The 24,464-nt window shown below is 44.3% G+C and overlaps 1 protein-coding gene and 1 long non-coding RNA gene across 2 annotated transcripts in view; both read left to right on the top strand.

Moving 5' to 3' along the window:
* Positions 1-24,464, top strand: part of LOC119405059 (apolipophorins) — an 89,778-nt gene that overhangs the window by 19,835 nt on the left and 45,479 nt on the right. The window contains exons 3-6 of the mRNA XM_037671819.2: positions 479-618; positions 2,376-2,597; positions 3,624-3,779; positions 7,628-7,829. Of these exons, the coding sequence (XP_037527747.1) occupies positions 479-618; positions 2,376-2,597; positions 3,624-3,779; positions 7,628-7,829 (720 nt within the window). The remainder of the gene's footprint in view (positions 1-478; positions 619-2,375; positions 2,598-3,623; positions 3,780-7,627; positions 7,830-24,464) is intronic.
* On the top strand, positions 11,947-24,448 carry LOC119405060 (uncharacterized). Its single transcript, XR_005186416.2, has 4 exons — positions 11,947-12,401; positions 14,361-14,430; positions 18,293-18,351; positions 24,284-24,448. It is a non-coding gene; the product is annotated as an uncharacterized LOC119405060 (long non-coding RNA).

Below are 24,464 nucleotides of genomic sequence, written 5' to 3'. Positions count from 1 at the left end.
GTGTGTGTGTATGTACCAATAAACTCAAGAATAACTAAACAGAACACTTCTGCGATGTGGGGAGAGGGGGAGGAGGCGGAAGTGTAGCGATTGACTTTCTCGAGGGGAAGGGAAGCATTATGTGTAGGGACGTTCTAGAGAATCCGAGCGTAGCCTAGCCTAACCTAAACTAACCTAGCCTAACTTGGAAAGTTGAGCAACTTTCGGGTACTATTTCTTAGAGAAATGAACAAAATAAAGCTAGCGCTTCGTGAAGACGTGCTTATATATTCTTTTTTTTTTCACCAGTTCGTAGGCTACGCTTATACGGGACAGGGCTCGCGAGACAGTTCGGTTCGCAGAGGAGACGACAGGCGCACATTTCAGAGGCTCGCGCGCGTTTCGCAAATGGTGGTACGCGGCGGCGAACGAACCCTGAAAGGGAAGTGTCGATTGTGCAAACCGTCGTAAGCCGGTTCCATTTGCGTTTGTTACGCAGCCCCCATGACGACGCAACAGACGATACTGTACACGTACGTGGGCGAGAACCGCATCGAGAACCAGGACGCGCAGCATCACGTTCAAGTGAAGGCCAACGTCGAAGTCGGAGTCATCTCGCCATGCATCTTCTCCTTCAAGGTACACGACGTCACTCTTATACGCCTCTCCCGATCTCTCTATCTGCTGTGGCGCAATGAACTTGTCAAGCATGACGTAATGCATGCGACGTGGTCAAATCAGAGCATCTGTCATCACTATGATGATCTATATAGACTAGAGCTGTGCACGGGCCGTATTTCCGAGCCCGAGCCCGGCCCGGGCCCGCTGACCTTGTCGAAGGCCCACCCGAGCCCGACGGCAAAGCGCTGCGAGCCCGCCCGGCCCGGCCCGACGTACGAAAACACAATCCCGGGCCCGGCCCGGCCTGGCCCGGCTTTTTGAAGGTTCGCTAAAACAAAACATCGTTTTCCGGTAATTTGGCATTTTATTGAGCATATCAAATATGATCAAATGACACGCGACGAACAGTCTCTATTACACAGATTACAAACTACAAGTAGACGGCCTCATGCCAGCAACAATGGAGTTCGCTCGCCAAAGCCGTCACGTGTACGGGGTATGCTCATGCAAGCGTCAGCTTGAACGAAGGCGATCTACGTCGGGTCGCTCGTCGCTGTCGCGTGCATTTTCACTCATATGGGATTTGGCCTTAAATCTAACGCGAACAGTCGCGTGGCGCCGTCACTAGCTCAGGTGGTGTTACTTCTCTGTTTGTCGGAGTGCAACAGAGGCAGTGTTTTACCTGCTCCCCATTTGTTTAAAGTAGCGAATGGAAAGGAAAAGCAGGAAAGGACGGTCGCGGAAAAGGCGCTGTATGCGTGCTGGAAAACAATTCCCGCTCATTCTCTATATTTCGGGCTTGAGTCGGGCTTCGCGCCGGGCCCGAGCCCGGCCCGATAAAACTCCAAGTAGCCCGAGCCCGGCCCGGGCCCGAGGCGAAAATACGTCGGCCCGCCCGAGCCCGGCCCGCGGGCCGGGTCGGGCTCGGGCTTTCGGGCTACCCGGAGCCTGTGCACACCTCTTCCCCTTTGAAACAACGTGGTGACCAGTAGCTACATTGCCAGTTTTTATTTAAGTCAGGTGTTAAGGCGAAAGCGTTGTGTTTAATCGAGTCAAGAAATTTCGAGATTTCGCGAGACGTGACGAGACATCGTGAGACGGCGGGGTCACAGATCTTCTAAATTTGTGACGTCACGTGATGGCCTAATCGCTCGACATCGTCGCTTGGTCAATGGTGGGCCGATCACGGAGGCAGTGCGAAACCGTGCAGAAAGCTTGCAGTGCATCACATATCGTAGGCAGTTCAAAAGCACGTTGGTGCAGGAAGCTTTCTTTTTTTTTGAAGGGGGGGGGGGGGTGGAGTCAATACGATCAAAGGACAAGAAAAAGAAGCAGAAAAAGTAGATGGCTTTCGCTTTCGGGTCGTCTTAGGCGAATTCATAAGGAACCGTTCGATCTTCTGTTTCAGCTATCTAAATCCATCATCCGTCCTCTCCGAAATTATGTTTATTCGATCACCCACGCCACATGCAGTGCTTATCCTGTGCCACTAAAATCTTTTATGTCGCACTCTTTTCAAGAGTTGTGCTTTTGCATTGCGAATGGGCGAATCGTTAATACAAGTGAAGTAAGTTTTCTTTCCGGCGTCTCTTTAAACTATAATTTACGCTTATACACACATTCCCCGTTTGGCACAAGAAATATACTGAGCACGCAGTGAGGTGCGCGAGACTGCTGTTCGGGTGCCGTACGAAATAACTTACAAGAGGCGCATTTATTTTTTCTTTGCGACGATCTGAACTTTTGTTGATGTTACTTGTTCCTCGTGTGTGCAGTTGGCCGACGTAGACCTGCAAGGGGTCAGCGTGGCCAACCGGTACGCGTTCAAGGAGGCCCTGGAACGGCATCCGATGACCGTGTACATCGAAGATGGCATCGTTGGCGAGATACGTCATGATCCGGAAGAGCTGCCATGGGCGCTGAACGTCAAGCGGGCCATCATCTCCATGATGCAGATACCTCGCACTGCTCTCGACGCCAACAGCATCGTGTCCGAGGTATACGGTGTTTTTCTTTCAGGTGGATAAAGGGGCTATCTATCTATCTATCTATCTATCTATCTATCTATCTATCTATCTATCTATCTATCTATCTATCTATCTATCTATCTATCTATCTATCTATCTATCTATCTATCTATCTATCTATCTATCTATCTATCTATCTATCTATCTATCTATCTATCTATCTATCTATCTATCTATCTATCTATCTATCTATCTATCTATCTATCTATCTATCTATCTATCTATCTATCTATCTATCTATCTATCTATCTATCTATCTATCTATCTATCTATCTATCTATCTATCTATCTATCTATCTATCTATCTATCTATCTATCTGCGTAATGTATTGTTACGTAATCTAATCTGTCGACTGGCCAAGACTCCAGGGTCGCCACTTCACCTGTTTTTCTTTGACTGCGCAACTGGTTTTTTGTCCCTGACACCCAACAGCGAAACAAATTTGATGGTTTATCCGATGTTCCATATAAATCGACCCATTATGTGAGTCGTAAGCGGCCTGTCAGGCGTTCGTACGATTTATCCCCTGTATAATTCCAGATTCATCTCTAATTGCTTAAGCGTTCTTAATTACGTACGAATCTATTTATTTTGTTGTCGTCTAGACTTCCACGCATTACTGTGGTGTTTTTAGAGCATCAACATACCTTACGAATTAAAAATAGCGCGTATATTTTAAAGCGTGTCAATAATTTTCGATCGTGAGTATGTAGTTTGAATAGTTTGCACATAATGTCTTCCTAGCAAAAAAAAAAAAGGAAAACACATCCTTATCGCATGCTCGTCGCCAGCGTTTGCTCGCCATCAGCTGTGACTAAGCAAACCCGCAGAACATGTGCTGGCCGGCCCGACAGGTTATAACTCGGGTCAGGAAAATATACGCTTCCTCAAAACGCGGCATCGAGAGCTAAAATAATGTGGTCTGTAGCATGCCGGTTATACGTTGGTCTTTTCCTTGCACTACGTTGACGTCCCTTTTCCACGCGCATGCGCAGACTGACGTGTTTGGAACCTGCGAGACCCGGTACACGCCTGGCAACGTCGGCCGCACCGGCGGCACCGTGACTAAGTCCAAGAGCCTGGCCACGTGCTTCGGCCGCTTCGGCAGCTCCCTGCCCATCATCTACACGCCGTACGAGTCCAAGGCTTCGGTAAGTTTCGTCACGCCTTCCGTCTATCGTTCATACGAAGAAGTGATATCATTGGCGTGTGCGGGGTGCACTCGTAATCAGTTCCTGGTTAAATGGCTGGCTATATCCAGGAAACCAGGCGAAACATGTCCGGTTTCCTGGCTATATCTAGCACTTTAGGTGGGACCTGATTAAGAATGCACGGGAGGGCGGGTTAGGGGGGCGGCCTCCCCCTTGCCCCTAACGGAGAACTCCGATCACGCCTATGATGGCTACGGCTACCGGCAGTGGATTGTTCTGAAGGTCCGAGTGCGGTATTACCGTTCTTGCTAAGAGGAAACAGGAAGAAACAGCTATTACAGCAGAAAAAGTCGAGAGGTCGGTCTGAATAAGAGTTCTGAACAAAGGATCAAAACGGGGTTGTCCATGTGCAAGGTGGTCAGATGGTATGCTGGAGGTTGTTACCGGAGAAAGTCTTCAGCAAGCTGTTGGACATACGTCTCACCGACGTTCAAGTACTGATGGTATCACAGTGAGTCGCCAGTGACGCGACGGTACTTAACTACACAGCAGCGCAATAATAGCGATGTCTTTTTGTCTGTTCATGTTTAAAGCTGCACAAAAGAATAGAGCACAAGACATAGGAATACCACGGGACAAGGCGCCGTGGTTTTATTTGTCTTGTGCTCTCAATCTTTCGTGTTGCTTTAGATATGAACCTTAACGAACACTCCCAGTCTTGCATCCTTTTACAGTGTTTGTCTAGTGTGCAGCAGGCGGCGCCGTCATCGGCGCCGCTCACGTTTGCGCCCCGGCAACCTGGTATTCCATAAACAGCAAGACATTTGCGGGCAAACTAAACTCTGAGTATGATCGTCTGAGTATGTTTATTCTGCACTTTATCTTAGAACACCGCTTCATAGGAGTACAGGGCATGTTCTCAGCTCCAGATAGTGGCGTCCGGCGCGTTCAATAGCGGCAGGGGAGCCGAGCCTTCGTCGAAGGAAAAACGCCGCGGAGACAAGGCGAACGAAGTTCAACAAGAGTTCGTGGTCCACGGTGCGCCCGCACCCGTGGTGGAGTGTTTTTCTTTCCCGTTCCCCCTTTTGAGAATGCAACGCGCCCTTCCACGTGCTCTGTCTTAGACATTGAACGACCTTGACGCAAGCGTCTCGAAGCCGATAACGCAACGGTCGTCCTTTTCTGCTGCAACTGACTGTGCGGAGGAGCTGAACGAAAATGTTTTGGGACCACTCTTGTTTTCTGGCGCTCGTGGCACGCTTATCGACGCGTGCGTTTTTTTGGCAATGGAAGCGACCAAACTCCGTTTTTTTTTTGTTGGAGCCAATGTTGAGCTCCTCGTGACACGTTTTATTGTAGGTTCGTTTAATATTCTTGCACTGGAGTGTCTTGATTCGCCGAGTTGGCTTGGTGAATGTGTCTGTCATTCCGGAAGATGTGGCCACGTTCTTATATGAGGCTGATTAAAAAGCAAACAACAAAAAAAAGAGAACTGAAGTATAGGATGGCAGATTGGGTTGGTTAGGTTGAAATGCATGGTACTTGAAAAACAGCGCAAAAGACGGGACCAGTAATGTTATATGTGTATTTTATTTTTTTGTCCCATCTTTTGCCCTTTTTTTTCAAGTACCATGAAAAAAAAAGAACATTACTGCCGAGGTGAGATTCAGGGTAGCGAATATCTATTACGCCATTAACTACTGGTGATAGGAAGAAACTGCTCAAGAAGAGCAATCTGTCTGGCCTCAAAGGGCTGGGCAGGCCAGGGGCGAACATATTGAGCGAAGACGTAACATTGGTGGCACGGAAAGGCTAAAGCAGATCTCGGTACGAAACCGGTCCTCCGGTAAAAGGAAAAGAAAAACATTCGTGCGCGCATCTTCAGGAACCTAACTACGTTATTGTGTTTAAGTACCGCTGATTCGATAGCGACTGCTGGTGACACCGTGGGTATATCACTACCACTGAGACTTCAAGTTTAAAACGTTTCCCTGTGGTCTCGGGAATGCCATCTAACCATCTCGTGCATGGGGGAACTCGTTTGCCCTTAATTTCCACTATGGCTTAATGGCTAACATTAGTTTCCGTTCCATTGAACTGGTGGCTGGCATGACGTGACGAAAATAAGAAAGGTTTAGTTTCATTACCTGTTCTTCGAGAGGGCATCGTCCAGAATAATCCACCGTAATGAAGTACGGTCTCTCACAGACCCAGGTGAAGCTTTGGGATCATAAGTTACATACAAATAGGCAATGCAAAAAAAAAAAAACCCTGTAAAACACACTGAGCCACCAGGCGGTACCAGAGGTATATTTAAGCACGTATACGGATCTACCCATCTTCGGCTCGTTTAATCGCTCGCATGGTAAAAGGTGCCGCGCATCTCTTTCAAGTAATGTGATGTAAAAGGTAACCTTGAGCTTTTGCCACTACACATTCCTAGTAGCACTCCAAAGCGCGATGCAGGCTAACGTCGTGGGCTTCTCATTAAAGCCACCATTGTCTTATGTCCTGACGGTTTCTTTTACACAAGGTCCCTTCTTTACCGTCAGATTTCTTGTTTCGTCCTCCCCTGTTCCTTACAAAAAATTTTAGGACGCCTAAATGCCTGAACTCACGTACTTCTGGACTTAGCCGATCGCGTAGACTCGCAAGTTATGTGGTTCTGCGACTGAATCAATCAATCGATCGATCGATCGATAAATCAATCAATCAATCAATCAATCAATCAATCAATCAATCAATCAATCAATCAATCAATCAATCAATCGATCGATCGATCGATCGATCGATTGATTGGCGAATCGATATGACAGTTGCATCTTATGGATGGATGTTCGCGTTCACGTGCCCCGCGACACTACGGATAAAACTTTTGTCACGCCTAAATTCATATTTCATATGTCATAACCGTCTTCTGCCACTTTGTGCCTTTCTTGGCTCTATACCAGTCCGGAGGGTAGAAACATGCCTTACGATGGCTGACTGCGACTTTAACACCATTTCAACTTCACATCACAAACTACATGCGAAACGTAAAGCTTGCTTTTCTGCATAGGCGAAATGTTTTAAGGAGAAGTAGTTTGTGAAACGTAGGCGCTATCGCTCTTTGCATTGTGCGATTCAATTTACAGAGTCGGCTGCGTATCACTTCTACTTACAGTAGCAAAAGTAGCGCTTCACAAAACTGGCCACCCGTCTCCACGTCTGCATGAAACTTTACTGGTAAAAAACCGACTGTTTAGCCTGAAAGAATTGAATATGTTTTTGCCGTTTTGCGTAAGCATACTACCTGCCTCACAGCAGGAGTTTTTGCACACCTCTAACTCTTTGTCGATGCGATGACTCGCTGAACACCTGTACTAGTGACCATTTCGCTGCTGTAACTGGCGACATTAGAGGTTCGCCAATAGTCCTTGCAGCCAAACACAAGAACAGCTGCAACACTGCAAGGGCCTTTTTACTAACTTATTGCATTCATGAGATTTTATGTGTTGGTATGTATGCGTGCGTTTGTGAGAGATAGAGTGCATAGAAACACAGACAGTTTAACTGGAGGTTGTCCCGGTTGGCTACCCTGCACGATTGGAGGGGGTGCGGGGGCAAAGCCTCCGAGATGAAGAGACGCTTCGCGACTTTTCCGCTAGGGTAAAGGCGCATGCGCCGTGGCATCGTAAAAAAAAGGCGGACTGCGCACACTGAACGGCAATAGCAGGCTGCGAAATCATCATGTAACATGCCGGCAGAGTCGTTAACTCAGGACACTGCGCACGCGTAAACGGGACGTACGCGGTCACTACGCAAAGTAGTACACGTTTCCACATCCGGGCTCTTTTGTCTATACGCAGCCGTTCCAGACGATTCCGATGACGAACGGCAGCTTCGTCTGCCAGCAAACGGTGGACGCCAACCGCTGGATCACCAAGGCCGAGTGCAAGGAGCAGGAATACCTCCACCTGGCCGCCAGGGGTCTCCGCGAACAGACCACGGTCACCTCCACGGGAGTCCTCATCATGCAACAGATCTTCCCGTCGGTCAAACCCATTCCCGGTGCGAGCCAGCTACTCACTCAATTTTGTCCATCACTTGGTTGCTTAGCGTTGCGATGTTGAGCCGCGACTTATGTTTCTTAGCATTAAGGCGAAGGCCTTAGATGCCTCATCAAACGCGAAAATTGACAGTCACCGTCGACGTCAACACGACCCTATTGAAAATCCCAGCATTGCCCATCATAAAATTTATGATGGAAATGGTGGAAATTCTGGTGGGTATGATGGACAACGTGGTGTACATGGTGGGAGTAATGGTGGACATCGTGGGACCCTTGGTGGGCGTGCTGGGAAAGTTGGTGGTTTGGTGGACACTCGGTGGGCGTAATGGGTGGGTGGTGGAGACACGAAGTTGGTGGGTGGTGGAACAATTGGTGGGTGTGCTGGGTGGATGCAGGGATGCTTCGTGTTTGGTGGGAGACCCGGTGGGCAAAGTGGGTGGGTGGTGGCATACGTGGAGATGTGCCGGGTGGATGCTGGGTGCAATAGATGTGATAATAGAAACATGAGGAGCCTGTGTCGATGGACACGTACGTTGCTGATTATGGATGCTTCGTGATCAGCTGCATTTATGATGCATAGAAGTACTCATCCGAGAAAACAGCCGAATTGTTGTGATACAACTTTGTACTCTAGGGCATTGTGCAGCAACTGTCAACGCGCATCTACAGGTGTTTCCTTGCAGGGGCGTAGCCAAGGGGGGGGGTGGTTGAACCCCCCCCCCCGCGCGAAATTTTTCAATTTTGCATGTGTATATATACACGCACACATACAAACGCACGCACGAACATATATAAAGTATGGTTGACGCCCCCCCCCCCCCCCCCGCCCCGAAAATATTTCTGGCTACGCTCCTGTTTCCTTGCATTGAAAATGGAAGTGAGAAGAGTTCACTTCTGAACCAACGAGCGAGAGGCAAGCGCTGCACATGACAATTAACTGACGAAAGCCCTAACTAATTGGAGACAGCATAAGCGACAAAGTGCAACACTTCTAAAATTACATTTTGCGTCGCCTACATGCTTACCCGAATTTCACATAGACACGACGTCCGTTGTCACAGATCGTTGTACGCAGCGGTTACAAGCAACTCGATCGACCGCTAGCGTATTGGTTCGTATTGTTAGCTCGGCGGTGCACTCGCACGAATACATCTTTATTACTTGCTCGGCTCCTTACCGTGTTTCAAGAACACACTTTATCCTCCCCTTTAGACAACTTTACGAAAAGGAAGCCTCCGTAAGGTATCTTTCGAAGTACCTAGGGCTTATGCTATCCAGCATGGCGATGTGTGCGTGGCGATGTGTGCGTACATAGCGATGTGTGCGTGCAAAGCACGACATCCGCAACAATAAAAAAAAAAAAGCTTCGAAGCAATGTGCGAGCAATCACGTGTCGTATTTCATCGAGGATACATATCACGCGTGGAAAGACGATGAAGCTGGCACGATTGAGCCACAATTTGAACAAACATCAGGAGCCTCAGTATCGGCAAAATGCCGCTGTCTTCACTCCTCGAAAGTAGCAAGATGCGAAAACGGAGCTCACCTAGCTGTCGTAAACGCTTCTTCAGTGTGGTCAGCCTTCCGATTTCTTTGAAATAATCCCAACTAGTCCGCTGGTAGTCCTCGGTGCGTAAATCTAACGGCAAAAGTGCTAACACCGACCGAAGTAAATAAACACAAGTAAGGAAATGAGAAAACCTTACCCATTTATTAGAATAAAGCTGAATTAGGCAACATTCAGAAGGAGGTAATATTCACAACACAGACAAATCGTTCACGCGCATTCACTTCGGTTCGCACAGACCGTCCGTTTCTCTACCGCTGTCACCGACGGCAGCGAGAACGGCCAGAACACGGCCACACAACACGCCGCACGGGGACATTACGGGAATTCAGCAGTGAATTCAGCCTTGAGACGTCCCCCTTTCCCTTGAGGACGCAAGCCGAATGGAGGGAAACAGGCGGGAGCCCGGGCTCAACGAGGGGACCGCACACAACGCCCTTCACTTTGTTATAGCTTACGAATGCAAACGTACCGTACAACCACCAGCACAAACACGTGCATTGAACGTACACTGACGTACACAAATGAAAGGACGGGAAATTTAGCAAACACGTTATTGTGACGGCTCGTGTTTAGCCGAAAAGGAAATTTAGCCAACAAGAGTCAGCGAGTCAGCAACGCTAGCAACGCGCAAAATGCCCGTCTAACACTAGTGGTATTTGCTTTCAGTAGCTTAAGTGCACGCTTGATTTAACCTTTTGTTGTAGGATTAAGTTGTACGCGCATCAATGGATGATTTCAAGCGTAAAAATGTGCATAGCTTCGCTCCCATAACAGTCACTCATAAGGGCGTCTTTCGTTAGGTGCCCTTAAAATGTCCTAAGGTGGGTCTTTGAAAGGTCGCTTTACCTTTTCTTTCACTTTACCTGAAGTTCTCCTTACGAAAGGCCGCCTTTACGCGTAAGGAAAGGGACGTTTGTGAATACGAGCGGGAGCTGCAAGTATAACCACTAGCAGCTCGCGATTGACGACTATGAAGTCTAAGCAAACACTTCGAAATAAGGCAACAATTTCGCGCGGGGCGTTCACATTATTCCAATATCAGGGTTTCCCACGGCTCCGATGTCATCAAAAAATTATGTTGGGGTAACGTGTGCCCTTCGCGCGACGGGCACGTGACGGCACTGGTGAAACAGTGAGAGCGCCCAAGACACAACGCGAAGCGGCAGACATATGCTGTTTTACCCACGACCTACTATACTCCTGACCTGCCCAGATGTCCCCTCTCCAGCGCCCACGTTCTAGTTCATACCTTCTGCCGCTAGGGATGTAACCTACGAGCGTTGTGGCGCTAGTCAGCACCTGTTCGCTGACGTCAGCTTTAACGCTCGTGATGATGTTTCGCCAGCACAGAGCGCTCATATCATGTAATTATTATTCATAAATGCAAAATACTTTGGAAATAAAAATACGGAAAATTAATTAGAACTTTTTTTGCATTTAAAAGGACACAGCCGTCCTACACTATGCAAGTCTACGGCTTCTCACGTTAGTCAACCAGTGCGCAGTAAATACTTAACTGCACAGAATAGCTTACTTGACCCTCCGTCTAAGTTTGCAGAAACAGTCACATAATGCCGGCAGTTCGTCACATAATACAGGCGTTCTTACTCCAGCGCCGTCCAAACGGTCGCAGAGTAGCAGACGAACAGGTTATAGGAAGCGCCACCTACGGCAAGCGGTTGAACGAGAGCGGGGACGCGCGCTCCCATAGGACCCCCGATATCTGGGCAGGTCAGGAGTACAGTAGGTCGTGGTTTTACCCATGCATTTACAGCGGACACAATTCTTCATAACTTACTTCTGGCAGCTGTGTCACAATTTCCTAATGCATGTTACACGAACGGTGTGATTTCGTGCTTTAAGAAAGGGCACAAAAATACATCGTACAGCACATTTGCACTGCGTACTACGTGCACCCATGGGCACCGAGATGAAAACGTTTTCGTGTATTTTGAACCACGTACACAGCACGCGAAAAACACAATCACGGTTAGTTATCTTTTGCATTGTGTTTCCGCGTGATGGGAATCCTATGTCACCGCCCCGCTTTATCCCCGCGATGAAGCAAAACGCGTTGAGCTGTACCAAGCGAGAAGCAATGAACCACATGGTTCAGAGCTGACTCGCTTTTGTATTAGTAAATAAAGTGAAGGTTGAAGGTAAACATTCATTAAGCTGCGGATGTAATTGCATGAGAAAATGTTCGTGAATGCATGATGTGCATTTTCACATCGCAGTCAAAGGCCGACCTCGCCTGAACAACTTCACTAACTATTCTGCTACATCTGCATAACTTGCTTTAAATTTCAATGACAGATTGATGAGACAAATATATAAGATAGCGCATTTCCTTCTTGCAGCGTTAGCACTCGTGTTTGAGCTATTTATAGCAACGTACACACGATTTTCCTGTTCTTATGTCGATACCGAAACTGAAACTGAGGTGGTGGTGGCGCTAGTGTCGCCACCATCGGACCATCGCCCTGCCGCCCTGCCGCTTCTTTTTTTTCTTCTTCGCAGACATGGCGACGTCCTGCATTTCGTGCGTGCGTCGTAGTGTCGAGTTTTGTTCACGCTGTCGACCTTTACTGCGTTACCTCGCATTGTGTGTTGTGTGTTGCGGTTACTGACGTAAGCGCAAGTTCTTCACTGAGTATGATGCGCGGCAGCGTGCAAATAGTCACCAGATGCCGGCCGTGCGACTCCGTTCTCTGCGACTCCTTTGTTCGGTGTGATCGAGGGACGTGATTCATGCTTTGGAGACCCTCTTTAGACCGTGCCCTCATCAAATGTTTCCACACATCAGTGAGTAGCAGCACCGCAATCCTTACTCGACGACACGCTCTGTGGGCCTGGAAAATGCCTTGACGTTCGAGCACTTCGGGAGCTATACCGGCGGACAGCCGGACGCGGGTAGCTTGGCCGTTCCTTGCTCTGCACATCGCTTGAAAACCGGCGGTCATCCTGCAGCGTACGCTGCCAGCGTGCTTTCTTGCCAGAGGTAAGTGATTTTGAATGTTACGCTTCGTACGTTGTCAGTCGTTTTTATTGTAGTATGCGTTGTCCCTGAAGGAAATCGCATAACTTGTTGGTTCGACATATCGTTGTTGTGTGCATGGTGCCCGCGCACGACGTTTGTCCAAGAGCGTAATCAGTAGTTATATAAAGTTTTGGTAATTAGCTCGTGCGCACAGCGCTGCTCTATGTTAATATTTGCTGAAAGGAGACATTTTTCTCAGACACACCATCGTCATGTGTTTTATGCGTGCAGTTTACACTCGTCAACTTACTCGGGGTAAAGCAATGAAATCCAAGCTTGATTTATTTTTTTCTTTTGAACGAGCTCTAAAGGAATGATATCCAGCCACCGTCTTGTGCTATGAGCCGTGAATCAGTACAGTGGGAGAAATAAAGTGTATGTAGAGATATTTTCTTTAGGCGTGCATTTTGTGCGTCCTTAAGTAACGTGACCGCCAAAAGCGTTTAGGTTAGCACTCTTGGACATTGTTTGTCGTCTTTTAAGCAATAGCTTAGGTGGATTTGCTGAAAATGCAATTTCTGCAGCATGACACTGTATTTAGTTTTTTCAGTTTCACCCACTTTTATCCTTTATGCGTGTTGACCTAATTTGGCAAAGCGTACTCTCATCTGAATTTGCTATTGCCCTCGGCACTGTACGTGCGTTCGTGCATTGCAGTTACGTGTGACAGTGGTATTACGTGCAAAATTCGTGAACACGGGGTGCCAGCAACACCCCGTGTTCACGAATTTTTCATCTCTTCAAGCTCCCATCTTACCCTCAACTGCTGCTTTTATTGGATTGGTATTACTTGTTTCCTAACTTCCGCAGCTGTATAGCTTGTTTTAAGCACTCATTACTGTGTTTATGTGCTAGTGCGTTTATGTAAAACCATTCATACGCTATTCGCGCTCTACTGGTGGAGCGATTGCAGTTTTCCATGACTCCGGCAAGTATCATAAAGCACCACTTAAACAGCGCTGTAATCATACCCACGAGCTCGAGCTCAGGCTCTGTTACGGTACCATAAATTTTAATTTGCTAAAGTATGCTAAATTGCATAAAGTATGCTATAAATGTGGTTGCACATTGTGTATGTTGCTAAGGACGGAAACAAGCCACCCTGCATCTAAGGTAGATTATATGGCACTCACATGGCTTGTTTCGTTGAACCTGCAACGTGGCATAGACCAGGAATGGAGCGCAGTGTCATCCAATTCTTCCCTCACCTATGCTGCGCTAAACGTTCAGCTGAATATGATAACGTACCAACTCGCCCAACTTCCCCTGCTAATCCATTGATATGGCACAGTGAAACACTGGCATGCGGAGCTTTGTTGGATGTAAAAAGACACGTAGACCACAGAAATTCTGTGCAACACTGGCATGCGGAGCTTTGTTGGCTGTAAAAAGACATGTAGACCACAGAAATTCTGCAAAAACTCGGCAATTTTCGTCAAGCACAAAGTGTATTTCTCATAAATTATGTTGAAGGCAGCAAAGCACATGCTGTTGACATTCATTCAGTAGAATCCATGGGAAAGTGTATTGAGCAATAATCACATGTACGATGAGGCTTTAAAAATTTCAGATAACATTTATTCACATTTTCTTAGATGGGTAATTGTGGAATGCCCATTACAGCATGTGGCTGACAAGGATGTGTGTTATTAGTGAAATATATTGACCTCCCTCATGTTATTTTCTGTCTAACACATAAGCTAATCAGTGCATAATGTGTTAGTTCCATTATGAACGAAGTTAAAAATGTCCCTGTATTTGTCAGTCCCATCTATTATTCGGTGTATGGTTTGCGTGAGACCATGCCTGCTTGGCATAACCTCTGAGTTGACTGGTAACAGCCTTATTACACAACTTTCTCTCAAAGCCTGTCCTACCAGCCAAATTCTCGGCAATGCTTTAACAAAGAAATTGTTGCAGCCGCCTCCCCTGCTGGTGATGACCATATGCAGCCAATGCTGATGTGAACCTGAGTGATGAACAAATGCAGGTAGGCCACAGCTCTGTTGTAAACAATTTTGACATTATTGTTGTCACAGACCAAACTTGCGATTTATGTGTGACTACTCACATGTGGTGAGGTTCAATAAGTTTCATCTGCTACACACAAACATAGGAACATGTAGGAGTGCTAATGTGGAGTAGGAATCTTCGATAATACATAGGACATATGTGCCGCACATCAACATCAAAGTTAAAATGCATTTAGATCTGAAGCTGCTCAATACTAAAGTGTGTCGTTCCATTTCTAGGTCTAGTTTAATCTATAACAACAACCTATATCACGCACCAAAACAGCCGAATTTGTCAAGTCTAGAAACCAGTTACAGTGTTGTGTTGCTGTTCCGTGTATCCCTGTGTATCTATTATTATTCCTGTTTCCATTTGCATGTTTAGTAATGGCACCGCCCACAATTCCCGCATTGATTCAAGGAAATAGGGCCACATTCAGGAAATTTGGCTTTCATGTATACACCCTTGTACAGCAAAGAGATTTGTGTTATTGCTACAGTGTCATAATGAAGATAGCACAGAATACCCCACACAAATACACACCATGCAGGGGCCTCGCCAGAAAATTTTTTAATGGTAGCGGTCTTGCTATACATCATGTATTTTTGTGCTGTGTTCGTATGTGTGTGTGTGTGTTTATATGAACATGCAGCATTTTAAATTTTTTGAGGGAGCTTGAAATCCCTCCTCCAGTTATGACAATCATGACATGACTTGTGATGTTTTGTGCAATATTTCATTCTTTTTTGCTGTTTTCATTTCATCATGTGTGAACGTTCTTGGAGCACCATTTTGAAGCTTTCCTACATATTCAAAGTTAGATGGTGTTCTCACGGCGCTCTCATTTTTATAATGCTACAGCACTTTTGGGCAATACAAGAAGCGCAATTACACACTCTATCGACCCTTGTAGCATTTTTCTTCTCATTGTGAACCAAGTAGGCTTGCAGTCAATCCTTGCTTTTGTTGTTGCATTGAACGTTACACGTGGCTCTGAACATTCTTTCCTAGAGTTGAATGTTCGTGGTTATTTGGCGACACCTAATGCCAGCGCAGAGATACCCGTGGCATAAATGCATTTGCTTCAGATAGGCACACAAAAGCAATGCTTCCTGAGGCGTACAATGCCTATCCATACTTTGTACACACATCTTCAAAGCCATAAGATTTTGGTCACGAATGCCAAGTGGAACACGACAAAGAGATTCCTCCCATTGCAGGCAGCCTGATACCATTGAGTGGCACCATGGTGAATCTGTACCATAATATCAACTTCTTTAGCGCTGAAATTGGATCAAGGATGGAGATACCCTGCTAGGATCTATACCAGCCAGGCTAAACTTTTTTTAATGCATTGAGTGACACGTGGCAAGGGATGCGGATTTGTTGAGTTTGACATCCCAGAAATTAACAGTAGCACATCTGTTCTTATAAAATAGTATTTTAGGTGACCTCGAACCAAGCATTGGTGAGAAAACACATTCCACAAATACACAGCAGCAATGCACAGCAGGGTGATTCAACGAGAGAGCAAACATGCCTGTCTGGTCGATATGTTTGTTTTGCCTGGGTTTTTATGTTTTATGTGGGCACACTCAAAATGCACTGCACCGAAAATTTTATTTCAAGAAACGCTCCCGGCGTGGCAAAAAAATATTTGGAGGTGGCGGTGCGGGCCTCCTGTCTTTGCTCACTGCAATGTTTTCGGATTTCACGGCAGAATTTAACGCGAACTGTAAATGACGTGTCCAAATTTTTTTCCTGGTTTTAAAACGCAATATTGTGAATTACATCCAAGCTTTTTTTATGCCGTTCTCAAAAGGAAGATGTGAAAAAATGGCAAACACGGTAGAAATAAAAAAAGTGTGCTAAGCTTGTAATAGGAAAGGCGCCTTGACGCCTTTCCTTTTTCAAACGGAAACTTCAAAACAGTGTCAAATATAGAAAAGAACCTTTGCAACATTTGTACGGAAGATCATTTTCCTACGGGAAACGCAAAAAAAGAAAAAAAAATAGTTAAAGAAGCGAGTTTTTTTCAAAAAAGTGCATTTTCAAAAAATAAAATTAAACAATCCGGTCTCAACTTTGACGACAATTTTTAGTGAAGAGTGCTTATGTCAGTGAACACACGGTTTTAATATCATATGTCCTCATTTGCTTTGTTCACGAGATATAACGGGCCAAAATGACCCTTGCTGTGTGCTCACTTTAGTGCGACTGACGGTTATCAGCTGGCGTTGTGCGTAAATCTCAGTTTTAGTTATTCTCATGCAGCAAAACCTTGCTCTGGTGGCTGTTCGTCAAGAGAAATATGTTTTCAGATTTTATTGTGCCTAGCGTATGCTAAAGTGGGCTGCTGCCACCCTCTAAAGGGCGAATAGGACTCTTTGTGGAAGAATTTGGAGTCAATAACTATCATCAGTTTTTAAGTAGTGTTAAAACAATGCAAGAATTCAAGCTTTATGAGAATGCACATTCAGGCACTGCAGGAATGACCATTGTTTTAAGATATGGTGTCATTTTTATAGGCTAAGCGATGAGTCACTTACATATTGCCTTATGCCAAATGGTGCATCACTACAGTTTTCCTTCTTTGGTTCTTGTATTTTATAGAAATCTGCTAAAAGGAGAGGGCAAGCAAACTTGTTACAATGAGCAACAGCTGTAACCTTCTTATACACTCTTTTTATGAAACTCGCTCTGTTATTGAAATGTCGCATGAATCGAATAGCTACTCAGCCAGACATGTTGAATGCACATTAGCTTGTGTGCTTTATTAGTGTCCAGTTTCTTCAAAAGCTAAAAACAAAAAAATATCAAATATGTATATTCTATAGAAAAGGCCGTCAATAGGCGCGTCACATATACTTCATTTTGCCCATGAAAACAACATATCTTTTGCGACTCACTTCTGCGGAATCTGTGTGGAGGAAGCGTAATAATGAAATACAGTTTTCTCGTTCAAAACAAGCTATGATTGTCTAGGTAATTGTGCCTTACATTTTATTTTGCTGATATTTGTTAACCACATTTGCATGATTGCAATGCACAACTCAATCAGTAGTGTGCTTGACTGGGACTGCACTGGTTGGTGCAATATAAAAGGCAATGAAACAGCATTAGACAAGATGTGAAGATGACACACACGCCACTAGGAAACAAGGCAGTCAGAGCCAATGTGAACACTTTTCTAGGTCTTTGGCCTAAAATGAAGTATATGCAATAGCAACCTCCTATCTACTAATACATATAAGCGAACGCAAAGCAAACTGGTGGCGTGGCCGACGTATTTTATTTTGATCCAACAAACCTGGAAATACATTATTTTGCGCTTCTCTGTTGACTATGTCATTGCAATGTCTTAAGCAGCTATCTTGGCAATGGGGTTTAATAAAACTGTTCACCGTGTATTTAGCTCACAGAGAGCGATAGCTTGAGCCATTTTCACAGCTGATTGGGGAAGTCATGTATGTACTGTTGATCATCATTCAAAGCCGCATAACCTTTCCATGTCATCGACGTTTGTAATATTAATAGTCTCAGAGTGCCAGATGAAGTGCATTTATAAAGTTTATTGCCCAGGTATTGTTATAATAGTTGCACGCAGATAACCTAATAGGTAACAGCCAAAATGCATTCTCACACACTGACGATGCATCTTATCAAATTTACTTATGTTGTAGCTTGTGGATGCTTCGAGAATTATTTCTTGGAAACCTTTTAAAATATGTGAATAGCAGCTTATACGAGCTCGTGCTTTTTAACCTATGTGCATTTTTATAGTAAAAACATGTATTTGTATTTTTTGTTTAATATTTTGTATTGCGTTTTTGCTCTAGATCTGCAAAGGAGCTGTCCTGAAGCACCATGCTTACTCAAGTCATGCAGCGAGAGTCAGGTAAATGTTATGTTTCACATCCTGCAGCTGTGTTCGTGGTTCACTTGCAAAACTGTCATATTTTCATGAATTAGCAATGTGGGGACATTTTCTTCAAGACTGCGGTTGAGCAGCAAACAGTCGTGCCACTCTTCATCTTAAATGAAGGTAGGCATGCAAACACGAGCACAAGGGAGAAATCGGGACAACAGAATTGCTGACTAACAGCTGAAGAAATGCAGAGCGGTTGAAAAGAAGGTAGACACAAACACTCACCTGCACACGGGCATGGGGCGACACTTATTAATCTGGTAGATGTGGGGCTTTACGTGGGAGAAATGTGATTTCGATACTAGCGAATAGGAGCTTGCATTCATTGAATTTTGGTGTGCATATACACCCTCGACAATGCAAAGATAATTTAGTGTGTTAGCCACTGGTTTACGACCTCTTACGTTCCGTTAATCTCTGAATAACACAGCAGCCCCTCTGTCCTATGTAGAAACAGCCACAGCTTTAAAGAACCTTATAAACCAGAGATACACAGCAATCAGTAAACTAGTGGGTGTGTCTTGCAAAAACATATTTGAGTCTGCCTTTTGTCTATTCCCGGCTCATTCTTTCTCAGTACAGTGGCGCAAATCTTACCCAGCCCATTGGCAGCCATAAGGGCAACATTAATGCCTTATCTACTTCTCACTTTCTTTAGCCTATGAGATAAGCACTGAATGTAAGGAACACCTAAGACACGCTTGTTACTATTGCTTTCTGCAACCACGTTCAGACGTAACAAAATGTGCTTCTTTAAACATTGAGCTACTGAGGCTACAATGCAAGAATGACCTACATCTAATAGATGCCTAACCAGTTCATTAAAGCTGGTGTTCATTGTGTGCACACACGACTTGGTGAGAAAATGCTTGGATGAGAAGTTGAACAGTAGTTTTGAAGATCTAGGAGCATACTGCCATCACACGTGGTTCCCCAGAAACACTAAGGTAATGTCCTGAAATTGTACTATTCTGTCATTATTCTGAGCCAATTATTTAGAATGGTTCAGCCCTCGTTCAATCACATCAAATTGTCGATTCACTGAGGTAACCACGGTTTCAAGTTTATCACCGCTACAAAAAATTAATCATGTAATTGTCTACGTAATGAAAAACCTCAATAATATCTTTACCTAAGGCCTCCTCCAAGCATTTGTTAACTATGCTAAGGTATAAATCAGTGAGAATTGGGGCATCTTTAAATCAATGCAAGTTCAATTCTGCGCATGTTACGCTTACTTGATATTTTGTTGTGGTTACCAATTTGAATCCATGGTTACCTCAATGATTCAACAATTTGAATTAAATGGAGGATGGCCAAAGTTTACTGAAGTATTGCTTCAGAATGATAGTATACAAACTTTAGGCATTTCCTTAGCATTTCAGGAAAACCAAGTTTGTTAGCAGTATTCTTCTGGAGCTTCAATACTGTTGTCAAACTTCAACTCCAAGCATTCAAAGCTTAGAAAAAAAACGCTATTTTCATGTCATGCTGTAACTCATCTCTCACCAGTCTGTACACAAAATGAAGGCCAGCTTTAACGCACAGGTTACGCATCCATTAGATGCAGGTTATCCTAGATTTGCAGTAGCCACTGTCACTGAACGTTTAAAGAAGCTGATTGTGTCACATGCAAACATGGATGCAAAAATTAACAGTAACAAGCATGCCTTAGGTATTCTTTACACTCATTGCTTATGTCACAGGCTAAAGAAAGTGAGAAGTGCATACCGTGGTAATGCTGTCTTTACGGCTGCCAATAAGCTACGTAAGATTTGCGCCACCTTGCAGAGAGAATAAACAGATAATAGACAAAAGTGCACTAACATTCATTTCGTAGAACACATAAAAAATTTACCGATTGCGGTACAAGTGTGGTATAATGTTTCTCTTCGCTGTGTTGCTTCTCCAAAGAGCAAATGGGCCGCTATGTTTACCAGAGATTAACGAAACATCAGGAGTCATAAACTAGAGGTTTACCATCTAATATAATCTTGCATTGTCGAGAGTGTAAATGCACGCCAAAATTAAATGAATGCGTAGTTTCATACAACAGTGGAAGTGTAAAAACCTGTAATGGTAGAAGCTTGGCATATCGATAGTAGTGGAACCGCATGTGTGAGCCATCTGTCAGCTGACTTGCATGACGAAGAAATCAGATTCCTGAAGTGTTATCTCTCACGTAAAGCTCCAAGTGTGCCGGATTAATAAGTGTCTCCCTATCCCTGCTCATGCGTGTAAAGGTATTTGTGTCCACTTTCTTTTCCACCACTGTATGCCTCTTCATTTGTTTGCTGGTGTTTGTGTTGGCCCCACTTCTTTCTTGTGCCTGCGTTTGCATGCCTACCTTTGTTTTAAGGTGAATCATTACCAATTTGTTCAGCTTTCTGTCATTCTAAATATTCTTCACCAGCTTTGAATAGGTTGAACATGAGTCCAGTATTGCCGTACGAACTGCAGACATGATGCCGAGCACGTGTGGTAGCCTTTGAACTGCATGTGAAAGCCCAAGATTTCTGTGTCATTATTGCAAGGCACTTATATTCATAAGTTCTAGCCAGCACATCTGCCCTCATCAAAAACAGCACAGGAGAAATCTGCCTATTAGTACCTTGTAACTGCAAAATAATCCAGATCTCGGAGTTCAGTTATTGTTCACAGTCAATCTATTTGAAATGAATTGCAGGGTTGACATAACCTCGGAACTTATACATTTGTGTGAAATTTGTGTGAAGACATCATCCAGCCATCACGTCACTGTAGATCCACAGTAAACAGGCAAAAATTCAACAAATGCACCTGCAAAGATCTGAAAGGTGTTCTGAAAAACACAGTAATGCCGAGGCTTTTTGTAAGAAATGTTGTCTGTATACATATCAGTGATAATAAATGAAAGGGTGGCAGGATTGCATTGTCACACAAACTTGGTGATGTTTAAGAATGGTCGACGAAGTATACGTTCTGGTTGATCATTTAATACACTAGACAAGAACGAAGAAGAGACCAAAACAACACCAGCAAAATTTCAATGATGAATCAGTACCCACCTTGCCCAACTGTCAGTTCTGATGGTGCCCTGATTAGAATCTTTTGGTCAGTAGATTGATTACCTTTTATTTATTGAGTGCTGAGGGTTCGAGACTACGGCAAATGCACTCACTTTCTACGAAAAAAGTGATGCTAGTTTGAACGTCACGTCTGCTGTTCTGAGCAATGATGGCACTCAATTTGGGGACCCAAGCATATAGGTCAGTGGCTGCTACACATGCTGGACATAAGCAGTCTGTTAGGCCAATTATATACTTCAGTTTGGCCCATTCAGTGCTGGTGACAAATGGCATCAATGTTGTTGCCTAAGACCTGTGTTGAATATTGAACAAATATGCTGTGTCCATTTTGCATCTCTGCCATTTCTCAGACTGATTTTGTCACATTTTCCCCTAGTTGCCATTATTTTTATCGCACTCAGCTAGTAATGCTTCTATTGTTCGGACGAAGAGGACGGAAAGCAATAGGCGAGCCCAGTTTTCGTTAAACACTACCATATGAAAAAAAAAAACAAGTAATGGATTCAAAGAAAGCATGGGAAAAACAATTTAAAACCTCTTTTAATTGCGCTTTATGGAAATTTGATTTCATTCTTATGCTGCAGCATTCACAGCGATACAGTTAAACAGCACACTTATGAATAATGAAATTTGTAAGGTATGGCCTACCAGAGTAATCTATTATTTTAGTATAAGTACTCTTTAGTCTTCACATTGTGTTTGAGCATAGGAATATGAACAAAAAATATAAACAATTAAAACCATACACCTTACTTGGATGACGTGGTTATCTGTGCCTGTCCTCCACAAAGTTTTCTATAAACTTTCATGCTTCCCATCGTGCCAAAAAGGAAAGTTCTGCATGCAGCGCATTCACGGCACACTAACGCAACACGCTCACACCATCTTGGACGTGAAGGACGTTAGCATACATTGTAGCTTTTTTTTCTGTGCTGTTTCACTTAGATTTGCAAACTCAAGTGCCAGTGCACAAACAATCTTTAGTGAATTGCATCTGATGCCAACATATGGTATGTGTATTTGTGTATGTGTATTTTCAAGTCTATTACAAGGAGGAGGAGGAGGAATAAACTTTTATTGAGACCAGCAATTTGTTCGGAAATGAAAAAGTTATTTCGAGGAGTGTCTCCCCTTAAAGGACACTAAAGGGAAACCTTAGATCAGTTTAGACAAATAAATTATTATTTAAGGTCTGTAATGTCATTATTTTACTTTCATAGGTAAAAAAGTAGAAGAGGAAATGAAGGCCAGTGTTTCACTTCTTGAATTTCATGCTAAAACTCACCACATACAGGTCAACATGATGTTGCGAAGATCACGTCTTTTTGGTATTTTGGCCACACTGGTTCGCTAAAATTCTGTGAACCTTATGTTAAGATTTGGGTCTGTAGGAACACAATGTAAAGATTATTGCCCGTAGCAGGCGCTGGCAAAATCATGTCACGGAGAGCTGGTGTGGGAACGTCTGTGCAGCATCGCCTCGTGTATCTTCTTTTTGCGCATTGTCTTGCTTGCCAATGCCAGAAAGCAGAGCTAGTTGGTAGGAATACATGATAAAAGATGGTAGGCATAAAACACGGACACAAGAAAGAAGTTGGGACAACACAAACGCCGACTAAACATTGTTCGTCTAGTCGGTAGTCAGCATTTGTGTTGTCCTGACTTCTCTCTTGTGTTCTAGTTTGCATGCCTACCGTCTTTAATGAATCGCCTGCCAAGCATCTTCTCGCGTAAAGAGTGGTGTCGTTGGTACTCTGAAGTTGTTTGCACTAAATGACAGAAGTTGTTTTTCTCTTTAAAATCTTTTTAACCCGTTTCCTACCACAGACGATCTGAGTTCGTACACGGTTTGTACTGCTCCTACCGAAGAACTGGGCTCGTCCCACGCTGAAAGAAGCGTTTGCGTGCGCTGCAATTAAGATACTCTGATTCAGTTTGCTGCGCTGTCTTTGACTTACACAGATAGTGCAGTAAAAAATATAAAAACACGCTCAAAGCATGCATTTTATTGAGGACAGGCGGGATTCTCGCAGCTTGAATTAGAAAAGGGTGTACGTGCGCGAGTGCCGGCAACAGCTTTGTTCAGCTTGTTCGCTTAAGTTTTGTGGAACGAAGAATATCAGTGCCCTGCAAGTGTGGCAGCGACTACACAGAATATTTTTTTTTCTAAATCCTCAGATTTGGATGACCACCGAATCTCAACGTATCGACAGTGCACGGCTATAGTTGTAAAGAAACCTCCAACGTCACGACGCATCCAGGGCTTTTTTTACGGGCTCCTTTTCCCCGCACATTATTATTTTTTTTAATTTCAAAGACATTTTCTGCACCAAAGACTGAATAAAAATTAGGGCACCTTCTGTGTTGCAGGGAGTGATGCCAATCTTCCGCATACTTTCAAAAATATTTTTCTTTTATCTTGCAAATAAAGTGCATTTAAAAAGTTTTTAGTTGTTTCGGGACACGTGAAATCAAATGGGCAAATAAAAAAATGGTATTTTTATAGTTTTTTAACAAAAAACTCGGTAGGGAAAGAGTGGTTGCTTGCATATTTAGTCAAAGATGGCTGGTATAAGAAAAAGCGACATGGAGTCTCAAAGCACACAGCGAGGACATCTGTTGACGTACTTTGTAGCTAATTGGGTTTGCACACCAGCCTTGGCAATCAACGATGTACTAGAACGTTACGGACATGTGGACTGATACATGCTGCCTTTTATTTGACTTGATATGGTTTAAGCCTTTGGTCAAAGTTATTGCAACTGGTTTCATTGATGTTATTGCTCCAAATTTAGCAAAAGCAGTTTATTTGTTTTTATTCAATTCTGTTCTAGCATGCCTGGAAAAGTACTTCAAAGCACACCCAATCTGGCTGACTGCACTACCTCAAGAAAACTGCCTTTCTACCATCTGCAAGTTCCTAAGAAGGTACTTTATGAAGCAAGCCAGCAGGGCGTACGTGTTAGGCATGGCAGCACGGAGAACAAATAAACGAGTATTTGGTGCAAGATGCAT

This window comes from Rhipicephalus sanguineus, chromosome 9 (assembly GCF_013339695.2).
Source record: "Rhipicephalus sanguineus isolate Rsan-2018 chromosome 9, BIME_Rsan_1.4, whole genome shotgun sequence".
NCBI lineage: Eukaryota > Metazoa > Arthropoda > Arachnida > Ixodida > Ixodidae > Rhipicephalus > Rhipicephalus sanguineus.
This window is presented reverse-complemented; position numbering and strand designations above follow the sequence as displayed.